Consider the following 26,731-nt stretch of genomic DNA (forward strand, 5'->3'; position numbering starts at 1 on the left):
ATTTATAAAGACAAAGCAGCTTTTCAGAAGTAACTGAAGCCTCAGAGACTGAGACTATTCCTGGGGAGAGTGAAGGGTAAGAAGAAAAGGGCCGATGCCAGAGCCTTGAGAGGACTCCTCTGTTGAGGGGCAGCAGGAGGAGGTTCCAGATTGATCTCTGGGGAGGCTGTTTTCAGAATGAGGAGGTAGTTGGTATAATGGAAAATCAGGTAGTATAAGTGGTGTTGTTTATGAGTCTAGAGAGAGCAGTTTCAGAAGAATGATGAAAACAGAAGAGAATGGAGAGGAAGAAGACTGGGGATGATGGAGCACCAGCGTAAGGAATCATTCTGAAGAAGGTGCTGTGTTAAAGCATCTAACCACTGGTGCAGAATGGCGTCGGCTTGTTTGTTGGGTAAAGAGAAAGGTTAAGGAAAGAGAGGAGAAAAAAATTGAAGAGCAGGGTTCCTGGGTCACATGTAAGCTGATGGACTTAGGGAATGGGAGAGAGATGATTCTTAGAGACAGTAAGGGTGGAGAGTAAGTGACGGTATGCTTGTTAAGAGCTGTATGATGGGAAATTATGGAAAGGACATGTGTCACGTTGGTTCTTCTTTTCCCTTGCTCCCTCTGCCTTGGCCTGCTGTGAAATAGGGGGACGCGTTCTCTCTGCTGAAAAGGAAGGAGATAAGTATTTAGAAAAATAGAAAAGACATAACCATGTAGAGGAACATGGAAAATATAACAACTTAAGAGGCATGCGAACTTTCAAGATAATATTTGAGAATCCTTCTGAGTTTGAAATCAGCTTTCAGTGGGCCAGAGGGATAGGACTGGCACAGGGCACTTTTCTTGCATGTGGCCAACCCCCGTTTAATTCCTGCCACTGCATATGGTTCCCTGAACACAAAGCCAAGAGTCAGCACTGAACACCAACAGGTGTGCCCCTCCCCCAAATACACACCATAAAAGGAAAAACCAGAGGGAGAAAATGCATTTAGTGAAATCAGTGGCTTCAGTTGTTTCCTTATGATACTACATGAACACATGGAAGGTAAAGTAGTAGAACTAAAGGGCTGAGAAGAACTGAAACAAAGGGATGGGTGTTTGATCATTGTATGACTGAGACTTAAACCTGAAAGCTTTGTAACTGTTCTCACGGTGATTCAATTAAAAGAGAGAGAGAGAGGAGAGGGAGGCGGAGAGAACTGAGAGTGATTCAGTTGTGTTTCTTAACTCTAGCTAGTTGCCGTTGGTGGCTTGCTGGACCCATCTACAGGCTTTCTTGTTAATTTTTTTTTTTTTTTTTTGCTTTTTGCGATGCTCAGGGGTCACTCCTGGCTCTGCACTCAGGAATTACCCCTGGCCGTGCTCAGGGGACCATATGGGATGCTGGGAATCGAACCCGGGTCGGCCGAGTGCAAGGCAAACACCCTACCCGCTGTGCTATCGCTCCAGCCCCATCTCCATCCACAGGCTTTCTGATTTAAGGAATTTGCTTTGAGAGGAAGTTCCTAGTAGTGCTGATGTTGTTGGTTGAGTTTGAAAAGGTGAATGATGAGTTGTGGATTAAAGAGAGGGAGAGAGTCCGGGAAGGGGCTGAGAGTGAATATGATAGTCCCGGGGTATCGTCCCCCAAATGAAGGCAGAACAGCTTGAAGACTTGGGTTTGGTGGTAGATCCCAGTGTTGTGTTCAGCAAGAATTCTAGATTACAAAACTATGCCAGTGGAGCTTCAGGAAGTGTTTGTGACTTTGAGCAAGCCAGCTCAATGTATTAGTCTTCCAGGAGAAAAGGAATCTGGCCTGAATATAATTTAATGTGCAGTTTAATTTCTTCCATCCTCCCTCCCTCCCTCCCTCCTTCCTTCCTTCCTTCCTTCCTTCCTTCCTTCCTTCCTTCCTTCCTTCCTTCCTTCCCTCATTTCCTCCCTCCTTCCCTCCCTTCCTCCCTTCCTCCCTTCCTCCCTTCCTTCCTTCCTTCCTTCCTTCCTTCCTTCCTTCCTTCCTTCCTTCCTTCCTTCCTTCCTTCCTTCCTTTCTTCCTTCCCTCATTTCCTCCCTCCCTCCCTCCCTCCCTTCCTTCCTTCCTTCCTTCCTTCCTTCCTTCCTTCCTTCCTTCCTTCCTTCCTTCCTTCCTTCCTTCCTTCCTTCCTTCCTTCCTTCTTCCTTCCTTCCCTCATTTCCTCCCTCCCTCCCTCCCTCCCTCCCTCCCTCCCTCCCTCCCTCCCTCCCTCCCTCCTTCCTTTCTTCCCTCCCTCCCTCCCTCCCACATCCAGTGTTGCTCAGGGCTTACTCTTGTCTTTGTGCTTAGGGATCACTCTGGACAGGACTTGGGGACTATATGGGGTGCTGGGGATTGAACCTGGGTTGACTGTGGGCAAGTCAGGCGTCTTACCCACTCTCTTATCTCCAGCCTTCATCTTGTGGAGATACTTTCCCTTAGCACACTTCTCTCTTTCCATGCCCCTTCCCCCTCCCCCCTCCTGCACTCCCTTTTCAGGAAAATATAAAGATCACTAGTGCCCCTTGGAAGTCCACCTCTCTGAGGAAACAAACAGGAAGCACTCCACAGTTGCCACCAAGGCTACTATCGCCCCCTCCTGGATTTTTGGTGGGGAGAAGTATTACCCATCACTTGGGGATATCACCGGCCTAGGGCATAAAGTAGCAGGATAGTGTGAAGTTAATGCCAGGTAACGATGAGGGACGTTGGAGAAGTGACTTCAGGGTGAACCATTAGGTGGAGTTCCATAGAAACGTTGAAGGGAAATTCTTAGAATTTTGGCAGGACCCAAAGGGACAATAGACAGGTGTATTTAGAGTCTAAGAGACTCTAAGGTGCTGTTGAATGAAGGTCTCAAGTGTCTTTGGGGATAAGGCAGCATTTATCCTCTCGGGCCCTGTGTTGGGTGAGGGATTGTGGAGAGGGACCATCTTCACTTGCACGGACGCCAGTGGCTAGTGTTCCCAGCATTTCTGGGGCCAGCTGGAAGCGAGTATTTTGAAAGTCTCAATCTAACAAAGACTGTAGAGGAATAAAACTTTTCTTTGTTGACTGTTTAATCAAGAAATACACTAAGGGGGGCTGGAGCAATAGCACAGCGGGTAGGGCATTTGCCTGGCATGCGACCGACCCGGGTTTGATTCCCAGCATCTCATATGGTCCCCTGAGCACCTCCAGGGGTGGTTCCTGAGTGCAGAGCCAGGAGTAAACTCCTGTGCATCGCCAGGTGTGACCCAAAAAGCAAAAAATAAATAAATAATTATAATAAAAAGAAATACACTAAGGGAAGAGACATTCTTGGTCTGTATATTGGATAAGAAGGAGAAATCTGTATGTTGCAGTAGCACAGTTAAAGGGTACAGGATGGAAGCCATTGTAGGATGAGAGGTTCTTGTAATAGGCACATGCTAAAGAAATTTTAAAAAAATAAACTATATTCTTTAGTAACTATTTCTGCAGATTAAAGCTCAGTCCCTTCCTTCCTTCAGTGTATGATGATTCCCACTTAGTCTGGTAATCTTACGAAAATTTTAATTACCGATGCTTGTAGTACCTTTAGCTGGTAACAAAGACCATTTGTATATAAAAGTAAGATTCTTACATGTAACATTTCTTTCATCGTCCAAATCTACTTTAATATCCAGGGTCAAAGACTTAGCCAGATCTTTGTCCCTGGATTCAAAGTAGTGTGAGCTTCTCTTTACCTTCAAAAGTTTTGAAACAGAAGGGTTAAATGATGTTTCTGAAAGTACTGTAGGCCCAGGGACCAATTCATACCAAGAATGCCACAATTTCTGACTGTTACTCTCAGAACATTCTTATGGTTATCAGGGGAAATATTAGAGTCACAGAAATACGACCTTGCATCTCCTTTATCATAGTTCAACAAGTTACATGACCTTGAAGAGATTTAGTCTCTCGGAGCATCCTCCTCCTGCCTCAGTGGGAGAGGCACGACTTGCCTAAGTACATAATGTATTTCATGTGTTCCTGAGACGGTTCCTGACTAGCGGGTGTGTTCCTGCCTCTCTTTCTCGATTTTAAGTTTCAGGTTTCTTTTCTTTCCAGTCGGGTCTTGAGAAGCGCATAGACCAGGCCGTGGACGACTGGGATATTGAGAAGGCTGAGGAACTCAGCAACCAGCTTGCTACTCGAGAGGTAAGTCCACCGGTGTTTCCAAGTTCTCTAAAACAAATGCACATTGTTTCCTTCTTCTCATAATCAGCAATAAGTGCAGCAGCCAGGTACTTGCTCTTCAGATTTTCCTTCATCTCTGTCTTTCCTTTGACCGTGCCATTTAGTCCACACTGTTTGCCTCTATGTTTGTCTTTGCTGTTTTAAAATCATTCTAGTTCAAAACGTGCTGGGAAGCACCCAGGATTGGTTTTCAGCCCTGGATTTTCCTAGTCTGGAGAACTTGCCCAGGTTTGAGTGAAGGGTAGCTCTGCGCTCTCAGTGCTGTCCTCTGAGTTCAAGCTAGTGTCTCTTTCTGCCCTTCCAACCGTTACTGCCACAAATGCATCCTTCCTGTGTATCGGGCTTATTTCTCTCAACCTCAAGATTTCCCAGCTCTTTTTTCCTAAAACCTAGTATCTATAGTCTGAGCCTAACAAATGTATTGGATAATCTTTTTCCAAGTACACGGGCTTACAGAAAATTGTGGCTTATGCTCTCTGGAAAGAACCCTTCTCTGTTGGGAATCCCTGTTCACTCTCACCGGGCCAGTCTCACAGGAAGCAGAGAACTATTGGCATGTGTTTTTTGTTGTTTTGTAAATTAAAAAAAATCCTTTTAGGGAAAGGGCTCTACTAACCCCTGTATTTCTACTCACTGGGGAGGGGTGATGGGCCACACCCTGCAATGCTCAGGGCTCTCTCCTGGACCTGTGCTCAGGGATCACTTCTGGTGGGCTCACGGGATGGTATGTGGCACCAAAGATCAAACCCATGTTGGCCGTGTGCAAAACAAGCGCCCTACCCCTGTGCACTCTCTTTCCAACTAGACTAATTTTTTCATTCTTACCAGTCTTTTTTGTTTCTAATTAATTTTTATTCAATCCAAATGCAATAAAAATCTTGATTAAAGAAGTTACTAGCTTTGTTGAGAAAGATGAAGCATTTTAATGATGATTAAAATAATTAAACACTGATGAGAAAATTAGAATTTTTTGATAGGAGTGTATAGGTAAAATTTTCAAACTGGTGCTCTACTTTGAATATTCAGTGAGGGAAAGTACAAATGAAATTAATAAAATTTGGTTGCCTAGGAAATTTCCATATGGAAATAATATTATACAATGAAAATAAGGAGAGAGGTTTAATACTTCTTTGAACTATAAATTTTTGAAAATTAATATTTTGTCTTGTTAAAATTCGACTGAAGCGATAGCAAGGCGGGTAGGGCGTTTGCCTTGCATGTGGCTGATTGGGTTCAATTCCTTTGTCCCTCTCGGAGAGCCCAGCAAGCTACTGAGAGTATCCCGCCCGCATAGCAGAACCTGGCAAGCTACCCGTGGCATATTCGATACGCCCAAAACAGTAATAAGTCTCACAATGGAGATATTATTGGTGCCCGCTTGAGCAAATTGATGAACAATGGGACAACAGTGCTACAGAGACAGTGCTAATTTTTATTAAAAACATCTTGATTTACAAAGTTGTTTATTATATAGTTGTTTCAAGCACTTAGTGTTCCAATACCACCAGTGTGACCGTGTCCACCAATATCCCCAGTTTCTCTCCCGATCCCAACCTTCCCCCTTTGGCACCTAACAGATTCACTTTTTATTGCTTATTCCAACAGATCTTAATCTGGCATAAAAGGAATTAATCAGAAAATAGTATGAGACATTGATTACTGTATCACTTTGACCTATGTAAATAAAAGATTAAAAACATTTTATACAGTATAATGCCTGTCCTCATTTACACACATACTGTATTAACACTGTGCTTTATAAAGCTGTTCCTGATGACCAGTTACAGGCATTCCATATTCCAGCATCAATCCCAGCACCATTGCACCTTCCCTCCACTGTTGTCTCCAATTTTCCCAACCCCCCCAAGTCTGGCCCCAGAGCAGGCCCTCCAGAATTATATAGTGCTTGTTCTCAATAATTTTTAGCAGTCTTGATCTCTTTCTTAAACTCTGCCTACCCCTTGGTATTCAGTTTCATTAAGAGTATCATGTTGTCTCTGTGATCCGCAGGCTATGACCACTTTTCTTGCTAGTTGGATGGTGTTTCTAAACAGACTAGTGATGAAATTGAGATTTCAGTAAATTGTCTCGTATTTCCATTCATCGTAAGCTGTCAGGAAATTCACCATTAGTAGCTGTTAGTTTATTTTCTATTTTTGACGGCTGGCCATAGTATTTTGTGAGGTTTATATTTTTAAAGAGAGAAACAAATCTGGAAGTTAGGCTTAGGGACTGAAAAACTATTGTATTCTCTTTAACCCTTCCCTTCCCTCTTCCTCAACACACACAGTGGATCTCCCCCCCTCTGCCCATTTGCTTCAGGTAGCCTTAGTTCTGTTACAATCATTCACTGGCATGTCTTTTTTTTTTTTAATCTTCAATTTTGTACCCTCATATTGCACACATAAGTGTAGTCATCCTGCACTTTCTTTTTCCTTCTGACTTATTTCAGTTCACAGAATTCTCTTGAGCTCCTTCCATCTATTTTGCAAATGGCAACAGTTCATCTTCTTTTACAACTGAATAATATACCACTATATATCTTTATCTAATCATCTGTCAGCAGACACTTCATTTGTGCCATATTTTAGCTACTGTAAGTAACTTTGCAATAAAAATTGGTGCTCAGGGCTTATTCCTGGTTCTACACTCAGGGATCACTACTGGCAGTGCTCAAGGGAACATACAGGTTGTCGGGGATAGAACTGCATACAAGGCAAGCATGAAGGCAAGTGCTGTACTTACTAGACTATTACTCTGAACCTGATAATTTTATTTCTTATTCCTTTTAATTCCCTGTCACGTGCTAGTGTAGCCCAATGGCATCTGCTCGCTCCAGAAACACGAAGAGCACGTTGTTGTTACTGTTTTTGGCATATCAAATACGTCAAATCGATGAACAACAGGATGACAGTGATACAATGATACAGTGATTCCTTTTAATTCGTGTGTAATTTCTCTAGTGAAGACATCTAATACTAAATTAAATCTAAGTAATGATAATGGACAACCTTGTCTTGTTTCTGATTTAAAGAAAAAAACTTAAGATTTTTAAACCTGTTGTTGAGCTGGAGATAGTACAGGAAGTAAAACACTTGCCTTGTATGTGGCTGTAACCATCAGCTGTGATGCTGGTTCAAATCCCCAGCACCATGTCAGCTATGGATATTACATTTTACTAAAATAAATTTGATAGTGTGCTGAGTGATGCTGCAATGTAGTCGGATTTCACTGTTAGTGTTGGTACTGTGGTGATCTCATCAGTTTCATACCTGTTTGTGCCCTGCCTCTGCAAGTCAGCAATATACTAAAGATCATTTAAAAAAAATTCCATCCAACAAACAGCACTTAACTGTTTTGTTAGGAAGTTGTAGTATTTTAAAATTTAAAATATTAAGTATTTTAAAAGAAAAGAATTTTGAAAGTTCCAAGTGTTTAGGCAGTTGAAACTTACTTCTCCACAAAAGTGCTGTTAGAAGTAGAGATTACATTTCTTGGCCAGCCTGCAAGTATATAATATAATGAATTATCCCAGTAGTATAGCAGGACTTCAAATTTTGGAGAGTTCACCAAGAAAAGTCAGCAAATGACGTGGAGGGCCGTGCATGGGCTGAAAGTGGGTTGATAAGGCCCAGGAAGGATAACACAGTTGGGCGTTGTGATGGGGTCGGGGGAGAGGCTCGAACTCTAGCTTGGCTCAGGGACTGGAAGACTTGGGCCATCCGACCGGTCACTGGTCAGAGCCACTCTTGAGTGGGAGGTGTGGAGTCTTCTGGTTGCCTACTTCGAATGTGCAGAACTTTCCAGAGAACAGGTGCTTGATTTCATCACTGGTGTTCCGGAGCATGATACGTTGCTTGTTTCTCTTGAATTTCTAGAACATCCCGAGTCTCTGTGACTGTTTGCTTTCCTGTGGGTCCTGGTCTCTTACCTGGACTTGAGATTCCAGTGAAGCCAAGGAGAGGCCCATGGGAAAGGCCTCAGGGCCTCGGGGCGCGCACTGCTGTTTCTTCACTGCTCTCTCGCACCCTGGGGACTCAGCAAACCCATGTCCCATTGTCATTTCTTCTCCAGTGTTACTTGTCATTTTGACCTTTTCCAAGTGACAGGTGACTGTGACGCAGCCTCTAGAGACCCCAGGTCAGTAGGTTTTCTCAGATCTTGGTCTTGCTGAAGGTGAAAAGGAGACGCAAGCCCTCTCTGCAGCATAGATACTTGGGCTTCGAGCGACCAATTGACAGCCCGCTACTCGGCTTTGTCTTTTTCTGCATGTTAGCACTCTGGGCTGAGCAAGGGGATTCACAGGGAAGCAGGAACTTCCCCGCAGGTTCCGTATTCCTTGTAGGTCACGTTAGTCATTGTGAAATTTTTAGAGTTGAGCAGATTTTATTTTATTATTATTATTATTATTATTATTATTTTTGCTTTTTGGGTCACACCCAGCGATGCTCAGGGGTTACTCCTGGCTTTGCACTCAGGAATTACTCCTGGCGGTGCTTGGGGGACCATATGGGATGCCGGAGATCGAACCAGGGTCGGCCGCGTGCAAGGCAAACGCCCTACCCGCTGTGCTATCGCTCCGGCCCCCTAGTTGAGCAGATTTTAAAAAGTACTTTCATCGGAAATCATTTCCGACTCCTGGAACAGTTGCAAAGCGTTTAACAAGATTCCATTTGTATTTTTCCCTTCAGGTACCTGAAGTGTAAACAGACATTTGCTTTACCGTCTCTTCTAATTTATATGCTACCTTTAGACTTGTCGGATGCCGCACTCGTTTCCTTTTTAGCAGAAGAAAATTTCTTTCTCCTGGCCTGGGATGGTGTGTTTTTGGGTCGTGTCTCTTTATTTTTATCTGGAGTGGCCCCTCAGGCTGCTTTGGTTCTCCTGTGGACCTTAGTGTGGGGTTGATTGTCTGATGTTCTCTCCTGAGTAAGTTTAGGCCTTTCCGGAGGGAATCATACTGTAACCTTCACAGTGCCAGAGTCACATGATATATATTTATTCCTTTCACTGATGATGTTACTTCATTGGTGTCTTCAAGTTCTCTTTCTGTAATGGGACTTTTTCTTACGTAATTTAGAAGCATTTCACGGAGAGATAGGTGATCATTTCAGACTGTAAGTACTCTGCTTCTCTACTTTCTGTCCTCCTGTTGGTATCTATTTCCTGCTTGAGCCAATTTATTCTGGTGGTTGCCAAATACCTTTACATGTTGAAAATATTAATCGCACTTTTCATCTTGATCTGACAACCCAGATCTAAAATTTGGCTTAGATACTGGGCTATCGAATCTATTCTGTATTCTTGGCCAGTGAGCTACGGGGCTGTAGAATCTGTTCTGCATTCATGGCAAGTCTCTCAGTAAACCTGGCCTCTTAAGAGTTGGATATAATTTTCCTCAATTTGGAGTATCCCAAAATAAATGTATAGAAGCCTCGATTTCATGCCATCAGCAGCGCCTGAGCGGACGGCTAGTGGCGTCCCCGTACCAGAAACAGGAATCCAGCTGCCTTGCCGCTGCCCCTCAGCCACTCTCAGCCCCCGACACAGCCCGCCAGAGTGGGCGGCCACCGGCCGTAAAGGCTCTGGAAATGTTTCTGTTAAGGATCCTGGTTTCTGGTTTTGTGTGTGTTTTTGTCATACTGCTATTTTAGAAGCAGGAGTTGCTCAATACGAAATATTTTCATTTTAAGGGTGGCGACAAATAGGATTGCCTCAGGAATACATGATATTTTCAGCACTCGTAAGCACTTTCTTCAGATATTCTTGTGCTTCCTTGCGAATTAATGCTTTGTTCTTGAAATAAACTCATAATCTAATGTGGGGACTGAAAATTATGATTAAAAGACAAAAACACTAATTTGGTTTCAGCCTTTTCCTTGTATTAAGTGGAAAACATCTGGAAAGTGTTTTTTGTTCAGACACAGACATTGGAAAGATACTGATGCCATGTTAATTAAGCACCCGTGAAGAATAGCTAAAGTAATCAAGATGGAATTCTTGAATAAACAGTTTAGTTTGGGATTTAATTTTTCCTATTTATCCCCGTGTGGTGCCAGTCACCATGGATATGAGAGGAGGGATTTTGGAGCAGTGAGGAGTTGTGGGTGTGAGAGGAACCCTTGATGAGTTGGATCTTGCGTACACGGTAGGTATCCTTTTGGAAATCAGGTACACGGGGTCTAGTCGGTGCCGGGTTCTCCTTTCAAGAAGCAGAAACCTGGGGCCTGCTGATAAAGCCTTTGCCCAGAGCACAGATTCCCGAGCTCTGAGTAAGTGAGCTCATAATAAGTGAAACTGATTTTTGCTGTTGAACATTTGTAAGTCTGAGAAACCAAGAGGGCGGGATCAGTGTTTTTGAAAAATGTTGCCCCAAGGAGAGCCATCGCTGAGAGTGGGCCCTCAGCACTTCCTGTGGGGGGGCGGCACACCCCCGACAGCTGCAGGTGCCATTCACTGTGACACAGACAACACAGAGAATCTGCATTGGGGTCCCTCGGGTCGGCAGTGGCATTCAGGGGGAGTCGATCCCGGCAGGGCCTGGTTGAGGTTCCCAGTGGGAATCTTCCACCAGGGAGGACAGTCTTAGAGGAGGGGGAAGTGGAAAAACAGATTTAGGTCTGTGTCGCACCGAAACGACCGTTGGTGCAGAAGAAGAAGATGCCTCTAAGGAAACACCCAGACAGTACTCGGAGCAGCCTCGTCGGCCCCGGCCGGGCTCGGGAGCGGGTTCTGTTCCTCAGAGTGCTGGTGAGCTTTCCTGGACCACTTTCTTGTCTCTGTTGCAGTCCCTGCCACAGCTGTTTGTGAAAGGCAGTTGGAAGAGTATTTTCAAATGTAGGGCTAAAGGCAGTTTCACTGAGGAGCTTGCACCGAATGTCACATTGGAGAGGGACTGAGTCTTCGGCTTTAGAAGGGGGCTTTTCCCCAAGGCATCTTCACGGGAGCCTGCCGCAAGTCACAGCCAGCCTGGACAGCTCACGCAGTCTGTCTTTTCACGTGAGTTGCCTGCATAGCTAGATACATTACACAGGTGGTTTTCAGTTCTATTTGTGTGGGGAAGAGAGAATTTTCTTTGAGCTTGGTGTGGCTTATGTCTTTGGAGATTACATCAGCGAGGGAATTCAAATAGAATGGTCTTTGGCAGCACCAACTAAACTTAATTCCTTGAAAACACCAGTATGTCAAGGTGACATTCTAACCACTTGGTGTAATCTAGAAAGAATAGTCATAATGGTTTTTGTACAGTTTGGAAGATATGTTGATTGTGATACTTTCAAAATTGTAAAAGAGGGACCAGAGCGAGAGTAGAGCAGGTAGGGCATTTGCCGTGCACGTGGCCAACCCAGGTTCAATCCCCGGCATCCCATATGGTCCCCCTTGCACCACCAAGAGTAGTTCCTGAATGCAGAGCCAGGAGTAACCCCTGAGCGTCGCTGGGTGTGACCCAAAAAAGCAGAAAAAAAAAATTTATAAAAGAACTTCATAGCTGAGATATTTGATGATAAGCTACTGGCATCTTTGCTAAGGCTAGAAATGTTCAATAACTATTATTAGTATGATAAACATTTTGTATTTTAAAATTATTTGGAAGGGATGGAAACATCCCAAATTTGGTGGTGGGAAAGTGTAATGGTGGTGGGATTGGTGTTTGAAATATTAAATGTAATAAAATATTATGAGCTAACTTATAAAATAAAATAAAAAGGGAAAAATAAGTAAATAAAATTCTTTGGAGGCTAAAGTCTGATTTTAGGGGCTAGAGCGATAGCACAGTGGGTAGGGCGTTTGCCTTGCACGAGGCCGACCTAGGTTTGATTCCCAGCATTCCATATGGTCCCCTGAGCACCGCCAGGAATAATCCCTGAGTGCAGAGCCAGGAGTAACCCCTGTGCATCACTGGGCGTGACCCAAAAAGCAAAAATAAATAAAGTCAGTGACTTTAGCCTTTAATGCTGCTGAGCAAGAGATATATTTAGAAAACAACCAAGCTATCACAAGTATTATAAAAATCTTACTTTAATATTGCTATTTTTAGATAAAAATACATTTTCTGTGTGATTATAATTTAATTTTTCTAAATATATTAAACTAAACTATTGGATTCTAAAACAATGTTGATTATGTTGAAATCTTGATAGTTTGTTAATACTTGAATAGTGACAGTAGGAACTTTTCTAAATTCCAAAGTTTAAGGTGAATCATTTGTTTTCTAGCTAAGCTCTCTAAATCCAAGTAGGTTATTTGTCACTAAAGCTATTTTTAGAGCAGTGTCCGAGAAAATAGGAAGGCAGTCTCACTGAAGAAGGATCATAAACCTTCGATGAGGTAGTCTGCATCTAACATCTATAAAATAGCCTTTTTGCAAAACTGTACCCCATATTATATAGCTTTTGATTTGCTGGCTTAGAATTTTTCCAGTTCAAGTTTAGCTTGTAATTTTCCCTGAATAGGTTCTGACTATAATTCTCACTGGTTGTTTTATTTACTAATTTTATGTTGCTGTACACATGGGGTAGTCTTAATGGAATAAGAACTTGTACTGCCTTTTCTTTTCTCCTAAACACACTCCCCAAATAATACTGTTCTTGAAAGTGTTATCTTTCAAGGTTCCTGGAGCGTTATAATACCTAGAGTTAAAAATGAAAGCATTAGTTTAAATTTTGGAAATACAGATACTGCCAAACATCATGAGACTAAAGTTGTTTCTCATTAGTGTCAGATTCAGAACTCTGATTTTTTTAGACATGTGATTGAATCACAATTTGCCAAAGGTGTATTGAAAGATTCAGTTCACCAGAGCTGATCTTGTGGTATATTCTATAACCCAAAGAACACAATCACCTCTTCCTGTCTTTGTAAATATAGAAATCTCTTGACAGCCATATTTCCAAGGTAAAAAAAAAGTTGGTTCAGTTGTGCAGGTTAATGTATGTTCCAACAAGCTATTATAAGAATTATCATTGGCACCTGTGACCCTACCCTCAAAAGATGGCAAATACTTTGTATTAATTACTAATTTCCAGCCTCAGAAGACTGGATAATCCATGTAAAAATGCATAAAATGGTATGATTCACTTACATTAAGCATTTAGAATCGCTACATTATAAGATCCTGTTCTGCTTTTGAGACCACACCTAGCTATGCTCAGGGCTGACTTCGGACTCTGTGCTCAGGGATCACCCCTGGTGGGGCTGGGGGCACCATATGCGGGGTGAGGGATGGAACTCAGATGGACCATGTGCATGGCAAGTACACTGCCTGCTCTAGTGTCTTTCTGGCCACACAAGGCTTTATTTTCATGGGAAGGAAGGAGATTGATTTTGTTGTTGTTGTTGTTCATACCAGGAAGGATATATGAAGAATATTGCTGTCACTGTCACTGTCATCCTGTTGCTCATCGATTTGCTCCAGCGGGCACCAGTAACGTGTCCATTGTGAGACTTGTTACTGTTTTTGGCATATTGAATACGCCATGGGTAGCTTGCCAGGCTCTGCCGTGCAAGTGAGATACTCTCAGTAGCTTGCGGGGTTCTCCGAGAGGGACGGAGGAATCGAACCCGGGTCGGCTGCGTGCAAGGCAAATGCCCTGCTGCAGAGCTATTGCTCCAGCCCATGAAGATTATAATCCATGCAAAGTCATTGGATGTTAACAAACTCTCTGGCCAAGTTCTGTATCTGTTTGAAATTTTACTACTCTGCCTTCCATCCCTTTTTCATGTCTTTAATTTTTTTTCTCTTTCCAATTGGACAGACGAGTTTTGAGTCACTGCCTTTGTGGTATTGTCACTGATTAGCCCTGGGAAGAATCTCAGGAGAGGCCAAGGGGAGCGCAGCCTTCCGTGAAGCAGTGTCGGCTGGCCAGCAGCCTGGTCAGCCACCGGGAAGCTGGACGGCCCCTGCCTTGGGGCCGGGAGGGCATCTAGAATGAACTTACCCATTAACTTGGTCATTTCCCAGAGGTTATGTATTTAAGTGTTCCTCTGTGAGTCTTGGTGAAGTGTGCCCGTAGTCCAGGGGCCTTTTAAATAACCACTTAAATTCTTTAAAGCCTCATTCTCAGAAGTGACTCAGTTACTTCATATAGATGAACGATTGGTATGGAAAATAGCTTGAACAGCCCAGGTAAGGGATGGCCTGGCCGAGTTCCTTTGTTTCTAATTGGAAGATGTGTTTGTTTCCATGGAATCAGGGGTAGCCTTGACTTTGGAGCATCTGAACCTGAGAAAAGTCACAGCGAGGCTGAGTGATGGTTTTGCTCCAGCTCTGAGGTGTGCTGGCTTCGATCCTTTCAGGAGGAAGTTTTCTTTTACCCTTTGAGGTTTGATGGGATGATCACCTAGAATGGTGTTCTTATGCTCTCCTTTAATTATGTTTATCTGTGCTTTTAACAAACCTTAAAAAACGATTTCAGATGTTACAAGTCTAATTAAAGAGACAGACAAAGCACAGTTTATACTGTAGATTTTTTTTCTGCAGTTCAATTAATCAGCATGTTTTCTCTTTTAATTAAAACCATTTTAGTAAATTAAAGCCCACAGCAAAACACATATATAATTTGTTTGTAATTAGCTCTTAATTGGTGGTAGTTGAAGCTTAGCACCCTTGGTTTCTTTCTTCATGATTGCCATTTTATTAGCAGCCAGTCATTAATTAATCTTTTTCTAATTAGCTTATAAAACTGTTGATGGCACATTATTGTAAATGTGATTTTAAGTTCAAAGCTTGTTAATAAGCTTTCTTACTTAGAAGAACAGAGATAAAGAAATTGCTGAAAACAGTACTACAGTTCCTTTTTTTAAAAAAACTGTCTTTCTTAGGAGGATTGTGTAAAGCATCTAAGAGCTTATGGTTAATTTTTTAATGCTTCCCTCCCCCAATATAAATGGAATAAACTGCTTGAATATAAATTGCCTATATCCAAGAATAATTTCAACAGTATAACATCTTTTCTCCCTCCTTTAGAACACTATATCTACATATAATTTGAAGTCTTAATAGTCATTATTAAATAGGTATTATATAAATGATTTCACTATGAAATCAGAGTTGAGTGGTGAATCAGTGTATATCTTCTCACATCTCATGAGCCAAATACATATTTTTTAATAAGTTGCAAGATGACTCATGTATGTGCATTATATTTTTAAAATAGAATTTATTGGGCCATGTTTCGAAGTCAAAACTAGCCTTAACAAGAGTTGGGTATGCAAAGAAATAATATGTAGGTGTTTGTTTACCATTGTAAACCAGTAGGTATTTGTAGCATATACACATGCAAGCCCACCCTTGGGCATTTTGAGATGATGGTAGGCGAATGGTAATTACAGAGACAAAAGACTTCGAGTTATGTAAAGTCCAGAGTTTAAATGATTAGCGATGGCATTGTTGATACACTGTTGTTGCAACTTCTCCATCTTGGGTACCCTGGAAGGGTACCTGTTCCCGTGCACACACTCGCATTCACCCTAGCACATGCCAGATTCAGTTGTAGCTTGAGTGTAGCCCCTTTACCTCGGCATATGCTTTATTGGAATGTTCTACCAATTTCCTAGAGCTCCTTGGTTGCCTGGTGCTCTGACCTGCTCATCAGTATTTGTGCAAAGTTTGGGAAGTTATTAAAAAAAAAAATCCAGCACTCTGTCCTTGGAAATGCATTTCCTTATTTGCTTTTTGAACTTTGCATGTTCTTTCAACTTTGGCTGTTTCTTGTTTTTAAGAAGGCATTTTATGATGCCATGCAAGAGACACTAGAAAGGGATAGCTGACAAGGAAAAAATTAAAAATGGGATAAAAAGTAAATGAATAATGTCATATTACCAAAAAGATGAGAGGCTAATTTGTGCCGACTTTTTGCTAATTTTGTTCAAGCCTCAAAATGAGGAGCTGTCACCCGTTCTGTGTTGGGCTGATGACAGTGCCAATGATCCATGAAATAAGCTGCCGCTGGCTTTGTTCTGATAAGAATGGACAAATCTGCACCGTGTTCGGCTCCCAGAATCTCATTTTCATACTTGCATGCAGGCGAAAAGAAATAAGCTGTTTGCAGGCTTGATTAATCAGACAGTGGAGGGGGTTTTGTCTCTTTGATCTCTTTCGTCTCCTAGGTAACTTGCTTGACATTAATGTTGAGCTTGAGTAAAGACAATCAGGAATTGTCGACCAAACTGATATAAAAATTAAAGACCTTAACACTTTAAGTACTCCAGTAATGGTTCCGCTTTACTTCAGAAAACATCTGTTTTCATTTAATTAAAGAACAAAAGAGAATGGCATAAATATTTTTCATAGAGACCTATTATTCCATAAAAAGTTAAAGTATGATAATTGGTATTTTTAAATAAGTGCCTTGAAAGTGCTCAGAAGGGAGGAAGAACTTCTTACAAGCTAGTAATTTTGAGATGAGTACAATAGTTTATGAAATGGATCAGAAATTTACAGTTATGCTAGATTAAGCTGTTTGAATCAGATGCTTCAAGTGATTATCAGCAAACTTTCGAATGGCAAGATTTTGCCAGAAAAGCTAACTTTATTTGACAGTTTCTTTTCAGATGGTTCCTATGTTACAAGATGTGCCATTATATCTATTTTACAACCCAATATGATTTACACATGCTAAACCTGTAAAATTGAAAGGAATTAAAAAAATGTCGCGGAGCATTTGCTTGAGGTTATGCAGACGCTTTTACAAATCTTCCAAGTGGCTGTAAAGATGAATGCCTCAAGGGTCCAGCCAGGGCCCTGCTTTTCCAACCAGCTAAAGCCCTTATCTTAAATCCAAGCAAAGTACCATTAATCTTTTTGAAAGACCTTTTATGGCTTTTAATATATCCCAAATTAGAACATTTTACACCCTTGGTTCCTGAAATATGGTGATAAAAAGCCTTTAGAGCTTAATTTTCCTTACCGCTTGCTCTGACCAATTTGCAGTTCTTTGTGATAATGTTTAGACACCTTAATTAAAATGCAGCAAAATATTGGATGTTCTATATGGAAAATGCTGATACTTTGGTTGCACATGCGAAAAATTCTGTATATATTTTTATTCATTTTAGAAAAATTCTTCCCACATTGTGTTGCTGTAGTTATCTGATGACCCCGAAACAGTTTTTTAATAGAAAAACCATTGAACAAGCTTTTGTGGTGTTTACATTGGGCATGAAGATGCATTTTTCTTTTTACGAAGCGAGAGAGGGATTCTTGTTGGCCTGTATTATTTGTTTGTAATGCTGAAACATAGCACGATATTCTTTTATCTTCTAGAACTGGAGTTAGTCATCTTGTCTACGAAAATGTGTTGCTCCTCAACGGTCTCTTCCAAAGTGGTTCTTATTCTTCTTCATGTCCAAACATTTCTTCTTTTTTCTCTGCAGGAATTAGTGAAAGACACGAAACTGCTTATGACTGTTTATTATCATTCCAAGTAAAACTATTGTGTCTGAAAAGTACATAGATCAGGCCGACTTAATGTTTTTTTCAGTTGAAGACCATTCTCATAACCTATCCCAAGGTAGAATATGGCCCTAAAACATACCTCTTTTTACATACGCTTTTGTGTTTAAAAATCTCGGCCTCTATACCCAGTGTTTCATTATGCTTAGTTATTACACAGAATAATTATCTTCCTATAAATATCTACCTAATACATTCTAGTGAATAACAATGTATTATTTTTAATCACTGTTAATATGGGGGGGAGGTGCTCACCCGGCATCTCCTGGGCTGCTCCTGGCTCAGAGCTTGGGGCTTGCTCCTGGCCGTGCCCCGGTGACCAGGAAGACACATGTCCTGTGGTAGCTCCTCGGCTCCGGCCTATGAATGCGCACGCTGGGCCCCGGGGCCCTCAGTTCACAGAGCCCCACAGTGGGCTGGTTTAAATACACTTGTATTACGTCTTAAGAAGCACACATTGTAAATCTTCACCATGATGTTGGCATTGGCACTGCAAAACAAATTAACATTTCCAAGGTATGACCATATTGAATCCCATTTCAGTAAAATCACCGCATGTTCAGACACGAGGAAGTGTTCTCGGCATCCCCCCAAATTCAGGAAAACGACTGGGAAGTGTCAGCGTTACAACCACAAGGCTTTTTTTTTATTTATAGTAGTTAGAAAATATTTTTGTTCCGTGGTTATTAATACAAAGCAAATGCAAAGTACAGTTTAGATCATTTTTGTTTCACGCTTAGAGTACAGATCCAAGTTAAATAGGTCAGCCAGCTGTGTAGGCAGGCGAAGCTGGGAAAACCGGGTGATAGGGGCTGGAGCGATAGCACAGCGGGTTGGCGGTTTGCCTTGCATGCAGCCGACCCAGGTTCGATTCCCAGCATCCCATGTGGTCCCCTGAGCACCACCAGGAGTAATTATTGAGTGCAAAGCCAGGAGTAACCCCTGTGCATCACCGGGTGTGACCCCAAAAGAAAAAAAAAAAACCTGGGTGATAGTTTTAATTTGTATTTGCATATAGAAGACAGAGCTCTGTGGACATGGAGGCAGGGCACAGGGCAGGGACTAAATTTTCTTACCTGAGTTGGAGAAATGTGCCAACCCCCGCCCCCACCCCCCACTCCCCCCCCCCACACACACACACTGGGCACTGCATTTTGCCACACATGGTCAGTTGGGTGCATCATCTGCTCCCCTGAGATCGTACAGATTCTGTTCTCACCACCTTGCCTGTGGCGGGGCCTGGCACAGGGTTCTGGCGGGCTTGGAGCCGAGGTGCTAAGGGCCTCTTCCTCTGCCCCAGCGAGCGCGAAGCGTCCTTCCCACCCACCGGCACACTGTGAACAAGCACCAAACGCTTGGCCAGGGAGGATCATGGGTTTTGTGTGTTACTGTTTTGGCCAAGTTCATCTCCCAGTCGCCAGCTTGCATTTTCACATTTAGGACCGATTCCTTACATTTCGTTCTTCATATAAATTTTTCCCTGGGCTGAAAACTCAGATCTGTCATTGCTCGCATGTACAAGTCCTAGTCATTGCTTGAAGACTGTTTCACCCTAGAGGAAATGGTTCTCCGGGATAAATAGGAAAAAAAAATGCCACCTGTGCCAAATGGTGGCACAGGTGTCCCTTTCCTAAGCTGCTGTCTCTGCTCGCATGTTCCTCTTTCACGGCCCTGTAGGGCCTTGCTGCCCTAAAATTCCAGCTGCAGTACATGAACTCAAGGGCACGGCCGCTTCCTGCTGTTGCTTTCTAGAATGGCTTTTGGGGTCCGTTGTCCACCAGTGTGCTGCAGCTGGAGCACAGAGATGGAGAAGGAAGGAGACGGTAGAGGGAGATCTGCAGCCTTTGTTGCTGGTTGGAGGCGCTCAGCAGATAGTTTAGACCATCCACCGCGATCTGTGTTTATATACCAGAGCCTGCTACAACTAGAACACACCCCGAGACTTGCTGACTGCAGGCAGCTGTAGGAGCCAGGAGAAGGAATGGTGGCCGTAGGGTCTGGCCTCAGAGCTCAGGTGTTGGGACATGGCAGCGAAGACTGTTCCAGGCTCTGAGGAGACCTTGGGCCAAGGCTTTCGTTTTGGTCGGTCTTCTTCGGACTGGGACAGGGCGGCATAGGGGCAAGCAGGAACGGAGGCGACACTCAGGACCGTGGTCTGCAGGCCAGCCTTTCACCCCTTCCCATCATTATGTGCTTTCTCCTATCAGTGAATTAAACGCCTGGCCCATCATACAGAGTGCATTTGTGAAGTAGTAATTAGCTTCTCCATGTTTTATTAATCACATCTGTGACTGCCAATCAGGGCGTCAGATCAGCATGGGATAACTGGTGTGACCATACTGAGTTGCTGTAATTCTAGCCCAGAGCAAAGAAACTTGATGTCTTTGTCAGCCGGCACCGTCTTATCAGGGGTACATTCCTGTTTGGCCTGCTGAAAGGCTGAAATAGCTTGTAGATCTTCATCCCAGCCTTGGGGACCCTCGAGGCGCCTTGGTCAGGAAGCATTTCCATGGGGAGCCCGGTGCTCCTCGTGGAAAGGAAATTGGGGTGCGGGGGCTGCCGCTAGGGTTGGTTCAGGGGTCCCGAGCACAGACTTCCCCGTTGGAGATGTGATTTTCCTTACCCACAAGTTTCCAGAGACAGCATTGTCACTGTATTTGTTGCAATATTTCTTTTTCTTTTTCTTAATAATTTGTAGCTTGGCGTAAAAATTACGAAAGCAGTTGCCTGCCATAAGTTTATGAAAGCCAAAATAGAAGCCGAAAATTCACAGGCTGCTCGAAAAAAGAAGAAGCTTGCATGGGGGTAAGTTGAGCAAGGATTTTTAGTAGTGATTCTAACTTAAGGGCAAATCCAGTGATGCATTTTGTGGTCCTGGATTGCCTATAATTGTTACTCAATTTATTGTTTGTAGCTTTACTTAATGTGCACTGGATTGTAAATTTGGAGGTATTTCTTCATTGTTTGATTTTTATCTTGTTATTGAGGGAGTATGTGGAAAAAATATTTATATGTGTTTTACTTTGGCACTTAGCACATTACCCTTGGCACTTGGCAGATATGCTACTTCCGTGACTTATTTTAGAAATGAATTTCTTTGTGTTCTTTATTTTAGGTTCGAGGCGAAGAAGAGATGGGAAACCAAAAGCAACATGGGATACATGTGACCCGCCAGCGTGGAGACGTTTGAGTCTCGAGTTTCCACTTGAGTCTTCAGCTGCTCGGTTTCCTGAGAAGATGCCCCTGCTGTGTTACAAATATCTGGAAATTGATAGAAGGAGATGAGAATAAGCATAAAATTTGAGTGCTGATTATCAAGTCTGTTCATTTCTTCCTTAAAGAGTTCACTATTGAAGTGAACGAAACGGCGCCTTCTGTTCCTATGCAGGAAATCTAAGACTACACACGGGCAGAAGATAAGAGTGTGTTTATTTATTTATTTGCATCGTCCCCCAGTATAAAATCAATTTCACTTTGCGTCCATATGCTGTAGCATAGCCAATGAACTCCTTTTGCTTTCTTGAAAATCTGTCCTCGGTGTATCTGGGCCCAACTGAAATTGTGTCTGCAAGAGTGGCATTTCTTTATAAGGAATTAGTCTGAAGTGCAAGAAATTTTCTTATTGCCTCCGTGAGTTTAATTATCTTACTGGAGGTAGTAAAGTTGATATTTTAGTCACCAAGTAAAGTAATTATCTTTTGTCTACCTTTAGATAAAATACTATAATAAAAATAACAGTTTATTATATGGAGGATGACTTAACTCTCCTTGCAAATGCCTTCTCTCAGGTTTTTTTTGAGGGGAGGGGCAAGGGGAGGGTGGAGTACCTAGCAGTAGTAAGGGGTTACTCTGGGTTTTAAATTCAGGATTTGCTCCAAGGGTTACTCTGGTAGGGCCTGGCGAACCATATATGGTGTGGTGTCTGATTCTGATCCTGGGTCAGCCATACTCAAGTGGAGGCCTTAGCCCCTGTACTGCCCCTCCCTAAATACTCCTTTTCAGCCACATCATTCCTTACAGTGTGATTCTTACAAGGGCACGAAGTTGCTGTGTTACACAGCTTAGAGACATGACTTCGATTCTCTGGGGAACATGGTTTCTTGGCTGTACTCCTCTTCCAAACTGTTGCTTGGGAGACTGAATGACTTCACAAGGAGAAGGAGAGGATGGGTGTCGTGGGAGGTAGTTTCCACGGGGCCGCCAGGTCTTATCCAGAAGAGCTCTGAGGAAACCTTGTGAGTAGCTGGGAGCCAGACTTCTCTGGCTCTTGGGATTCTCGGGCGGGCTTCTGCCTCGACGGTGCTTACCTGCCCGGTGCCTGCTCAGGTCCCCCGCTGTTGAGTGTGGCTCCACCCTCCGACTCCCTCCCCGGCCACGGACAGTCCGGTAGACAGTCTGAGTTGGTAGCAGCAGGAGCACAGGAGATGAGCCCTGATTACAGTTTTGTCGTTCTTTAAAAATTTCCAATAATAAAAAAATTGTACAGAAATTATAGTGACATAGGTTTTGTTTTTGTTTTTCATCTTTAAAGACCCCATCGTGAAAAGGTCTCTGGACCAACTATCAGGAAATTTTCTGAGGAGTATCTCCCCCTCCCTCCCGCCTCCCAGTGTGCTTTGTAGGTGTGAGCACCTAGGACTGGTCTCCGGAATCTCGTTTCAGATTCCTCCCGGGTGAACGCTGCAGCATAGGATCCCTTCTTTCCCGCAGCTCACCGGCAGGGCCTGGGGGCGTGCCCCCTGCTTTCCGAACAGAAGGAGCACAGGCAGGTGCGCAGCTACGGCTCCGAGATGGGCCTGTTCCAAGATGGGCCCTGGAGCCACCGCCTCGGTTCCCTTTTCCAGTGTCTTTCTCGTCGGAGCATTCGCTGACCCCTACAGGCACGTTTCCCCGTCCGCTCTGGCCCTGCCTCTGCCTGAGTGGCTGCCTCTGCGGTCAGCTGAGGACCCCCTCGGCCCAGCCCTCCCCTGGTAGCCAGAGAAGGCCCAGCCCTCACCTGATGGCAGACAGCAGTGACTCATCTCCTGAGGGGCGTGGGGCACATAGCTGAAGTCCCACTGTGGGAAATGGGCAAACATCATGGGTCAGCAGACAGGGAGTGAGGCCGGGGATTGGCATCGTCTTGGGTGAAACTCTGCCGGGCTCATTACTTGGGACTGGTTTTATCAGCCTCAGTTCAAATTAGACCCTTTCTTCATTCCAGCAATAAAACAGAACATTATGCTTCGAGTACCCGCGTTGCCCAGAAAGTGGGCATTGTCTTCTCCACCTGCAAAATAAAAGATTCTTTGTGGATTGGTAATAACTTCAGTTCCTGAAGCTTCGACATGTGTATTTACTACCCACAGAAGCCTAAATTAGATCCGTAACGTAAACATCAGTTCCTGTTAAGGGAGATGAATCTGTTTTGAGCCATCGGTATGGCATTAATGTAACAGTGATTTACTGTTTAAGTACTTGGGGCTAAAACAGCGCACTGCAGACAGTAATTTTGAGCTGTAGAGCACTGGTTTTGAGGAGCCGAGTGGGAGAGTGTGCTTGTTTAGGAGCCTCGGGATGTTTCTGGTTTTCAGCAGAACATTCTATTTCTTTCACCAGAAGGAGAGTTTGAATATATAATCTCAGGTTTGCTATAATTAGTTCTGATGACAGAGTTAAATACCTGGGCCAGGATCGTAAATCAGTAGTTAAACAGGTTTCTGCAACTGGTCATAAATTTCGAGCTCCATGTTTGAAACATACTTTTTTGAGAGACAAGGGAGGGGCAAGCCCATGACAGGAATCAAACTATAATCTGCACCCTGACTCCTGTTGCTTAGGACTTCATGTTTAAAAATACTGATTGGGCCAGAGAGATAGCACAGGTGCTCAGGGATTACTCCCGGCTCTGTGCTTGGTCACTCTTGGTGGTGCTTGGGGAACCACATGGGGTGTGGGGTGAGTCTGGGTTAGCCATATGGGGTGAGCCCAGGTTAGCCGATTGCAAGGCGAGTGCCTTACTTGCTCCTCTATCTCACTGCACTTAGATTTGATTCTTAATATGAAGGTTAACTTTCAAAATGTCCAGTGTCCTAGAGGTAGTACCACAGATAAGGTGCTTGCCTTGTACTTGGCTGACCTGGTTTGATCTCTGGCACCAGCCGTGGTCCTCAGAGCCCCGCCAGGAGTGATCCTTGAATACAAGAGCCAGGAGTAAGCCCTGAGCACCACTGGTTATAACCTTGAAAACAAAATTAAAAAAAAAACAAAAACAACTTGCCTTTCAAAACATCCAAATTTCCTTTTTAAAAGAAATAGGTGTCGGCCGCCAGGAGTAATTCCTGAGTGCAAAGCCAGGAGTAACCCCTGAGCATCGCTGGGTGTGACCCCAAAAAGCAAAAAAAAAAAAAAGAAAGAAATAGGTGTCGGGGCCAGAGTGATAGCACAGCGGGTAGGGCGTTTGCCTTGCATGTGGCTGACCCGGGTTCGATCCCCGGCATCCCATATGGTCCCCCAAGCACTGCCAGGAGTAATTCCTGAGTGCAAAGCCAGGAATAACCCCTGAGCATTGCTGGGTGTGACCCAAAAAGCAAAAAAAAAAAAAAAAAAAAAAAGGTGTCTTGCTGTGTTATATGTTGTTTTATTTTTGTTTCTCTTGTTTATATCTGCCACGTACAAGGCAAGTGCCTTTATCACTGCATCATCTCACTGACCCTGTTGTTATTTTTAAGAGATACAGTTCGGGGAAATAATGTTATGTCAGGCTCCATTTTGAAAAATTAACTTATTGAAACCTACTAGTCAAATTCAGGACCAACTGGAACAATTCGAGTTTTTCCATGTTGGCAGAAGTTACTTTTATTTTTAGTATCTGGCAGAGCAAAAAATGCTTTGCATGTCAATTTAATGCTCTTTTCAAGCCAACTGTTTATTCACTGGCTTAAAATTTGCACGCTACTAAAGTCTTAGCCCTCACTTCCATGAAACAAATAGTAATATTTGGACAAAATATGGAATGAAAATCTTTTTCCAAGACCAGCTGTCGATTGGTGTTTGTGGCATCAGTGCCTTGAACGTCGTAATCGCTCTGCAGGTACTTTGGGAAGTCTGAGGCACTGTGAACCCAGGGCAGCACCGGGCAGTCCAAGGAATTGCTTTACCTGATGAAGTCAGAGGGCGAAGCTTTCACAGGTTTTCTCGTGTAAACCCAGCTGGAAAGGGAGTGTTTGCATTAGGGCAAATATCAGCGAACTCTCAGAAGAAAAGATTCCATTACTAATCTTGGCTTCTGGACCTGAAGCTTAGCTGACCCGTGTTCCAGTTTGGGACATTCTCTAGATCTGGGTGAAGTGAGCAGAGCTGCGTTCTCGTCTTCCGAGTTGTGACTCGAGCACAGAGACCAGCGTCACACGGTTGGGGAAGGGGCGTCCTCCCTCTCGGGCAGCCGGTGGCAGAGCCACACAGGGAGAGAGAAGCCACCGCTCAGGGCTTGTGGCAGCCTCGCCAGCCCCCTGGGTGTGCCCAGGTGCCCCTGTCTCTCTGCTAGAATTCCCTCAGCCTCCCCAAAGCCAGGAGGCGGTGGCTTTTGTCATCTGGATCCCGGGAATAGTGACTGGCTGTGAAATGCCACGAGCACGTTGTGTCCGAGCTGTGCTTGGAACGAGGGACCCCCTGAAGGCTAATTTTCTGTTTATTGGTATTCCTCGGTCCTTTGCAGACTCAAGGAGGAAAAGCCTCTGTTTTCCCAAGCGACTTGGCCTTGGGTAAGAAAGGAACATGTCCGCCACCAGACCGGGTTTCTGAGGGACGCCCCAGAACTCAGAGCAAAGCGGAGCAGCCGTGGCTCCCCGGGGGGCCGGGCCCTCTCGCTGGCACTCTCGGGCGCCCCTGCCCCCAGCTCCTCTGCACCCCCGGCTCCCGCCCTGCCGTGTTGCTGCTGCAGGGGGCCTGCTCCCTGGCGGGCATGGAATGAGGTAATCTTTCCCACCTCTAATTTCTGAAGGGTGTGTTCGTCCAGTTATTACTTGTTCATTGAACTTCAAGGTTTAGGATCCAGCAGCTAAAGTACAAGCTGTAATTATTGATGTCTGTTTCATATTCCCCTGTAAGTCCTGGCGCTGGATCAAGAAATTAATCTATCACTGCGTCTTCAGGCTGACGGTGCCTCAGCCATCAACGTGCTTGTTTGATGGATGTTAACAGTTAGAACCGCTCAGGGAAGGGCAACCCAGAAGAGTTCTCTGGCATGCCCGGCGACAGAGGGAGAGGGGAGAGTTTCCCCTGCATTCCCGCCGCCTTCCTGTCAGAATCTTCCCTGAGGAAGGCGGGCGGGAGCACGGTCTGAGGGGAAGGGCTGGGAGGCCAGCGGGGCAGCTGGAGTGTTAAGTATAAAGAAATCCTTTGCAGGCGATCATTCCAGAGCCCGGCCTGAGAAGTCCCGCTCACCCAGCGGCCATGCTCGGGCCTGTGTCCTAAGGAGGCAACTGCCAGCGGCTTGGTGATGTCCAGTGAGCAGGACTGACCCCAGTATTTCTCCTGGTTCTTAGGCTCACCCAGACGTGAGGCTGTGAGGCTGCTTGGTGAAGACCCAGGGGGAAACACAGTTCATCAGGTCACTGGAGCTTAGCATTGGTCTCTCCATGGAAGTGTTGCTATGCCTGTCTGTTAGGGTCATGTGAACACCTGCCTTCTCTCCCCCCCATACAAGATGCCACCACACACACACAATGCCACCACACACACACACACAATGCCACCACACACACACACACGATGCCACTACATGCACACACACGTGCACACGGTGCTGCCACACATACACAGGATGCCACACAGGATGCCACCACACACACAAAAACACATACACACAGGATGCCACTATACACGCGCACACACGATGCCACTATATACGCACACACACGCATAAGGTGCTACCACACACACAGGATGTCACACACAGGATGCCACTACACGCACACATGCACTGGATGCTACCACACACATACACACAGGATGCCACACACATGCACACACAGAAGATACCACCACACACAGGATGCGACCACACACACATGCACAGGATGCCAACACACACACACACACACACACACACACACAC

General features: G+C 44.2%; 1 protein-coding gene across 3 annotated transcripts in view; it reads left to right on the forward strand.

Moving 5' to 3' along the window:
* Nucleotides 1–21,385, forward strand: part of FAM204A (family with sequence similarity 204 member A) — a 35,443-nt gene extending 14,058 nt beyond the window's left edge. For all 3 annotated transcript variants that reach the window (XM_055119410.1, XM_055119409.1, XM_055119411.1), the window contains exons 6-8: nucleotides 4,053–4,142; nucleotides 20,333–20,439; nucleotides 20,750–21,385. In XM_055119410.1, the coding sequence (XP_054975385.1) occupies nucleotides 4,053–4,142; nucleotides 20,333–20,439; nucleotides 20,750–20,801 (249 nt within the window). In that variant the 3' untranslated portion in view covers nucleotides 20,802–21,385. The remainder of the gene's footprint in view (nucleotides 1–4,052; nucleotides 4,143–20,332; nucleotides 20,440–20,749) is intronic.
* The last annotated feature ends 5,346 nt before the right edge of the window (nucleotides 21,386–26,731 follow it).

The sequence above is a fragment of the Sorex araneus genome, chromosome 11, assembly GCF_027595985.1.
Source record: "Sorex araneus isolate mSorAra2 chromosome 11, mSorAra2.pri, whole genome shotgun sequence".
Taxonomy (NCBI): domain Eukaryota; kingdom Metazoa; phylum Chordata; class Mammalia; order Eulipotyphla; family Soricidae; genus Sorex; species Sorex araneus.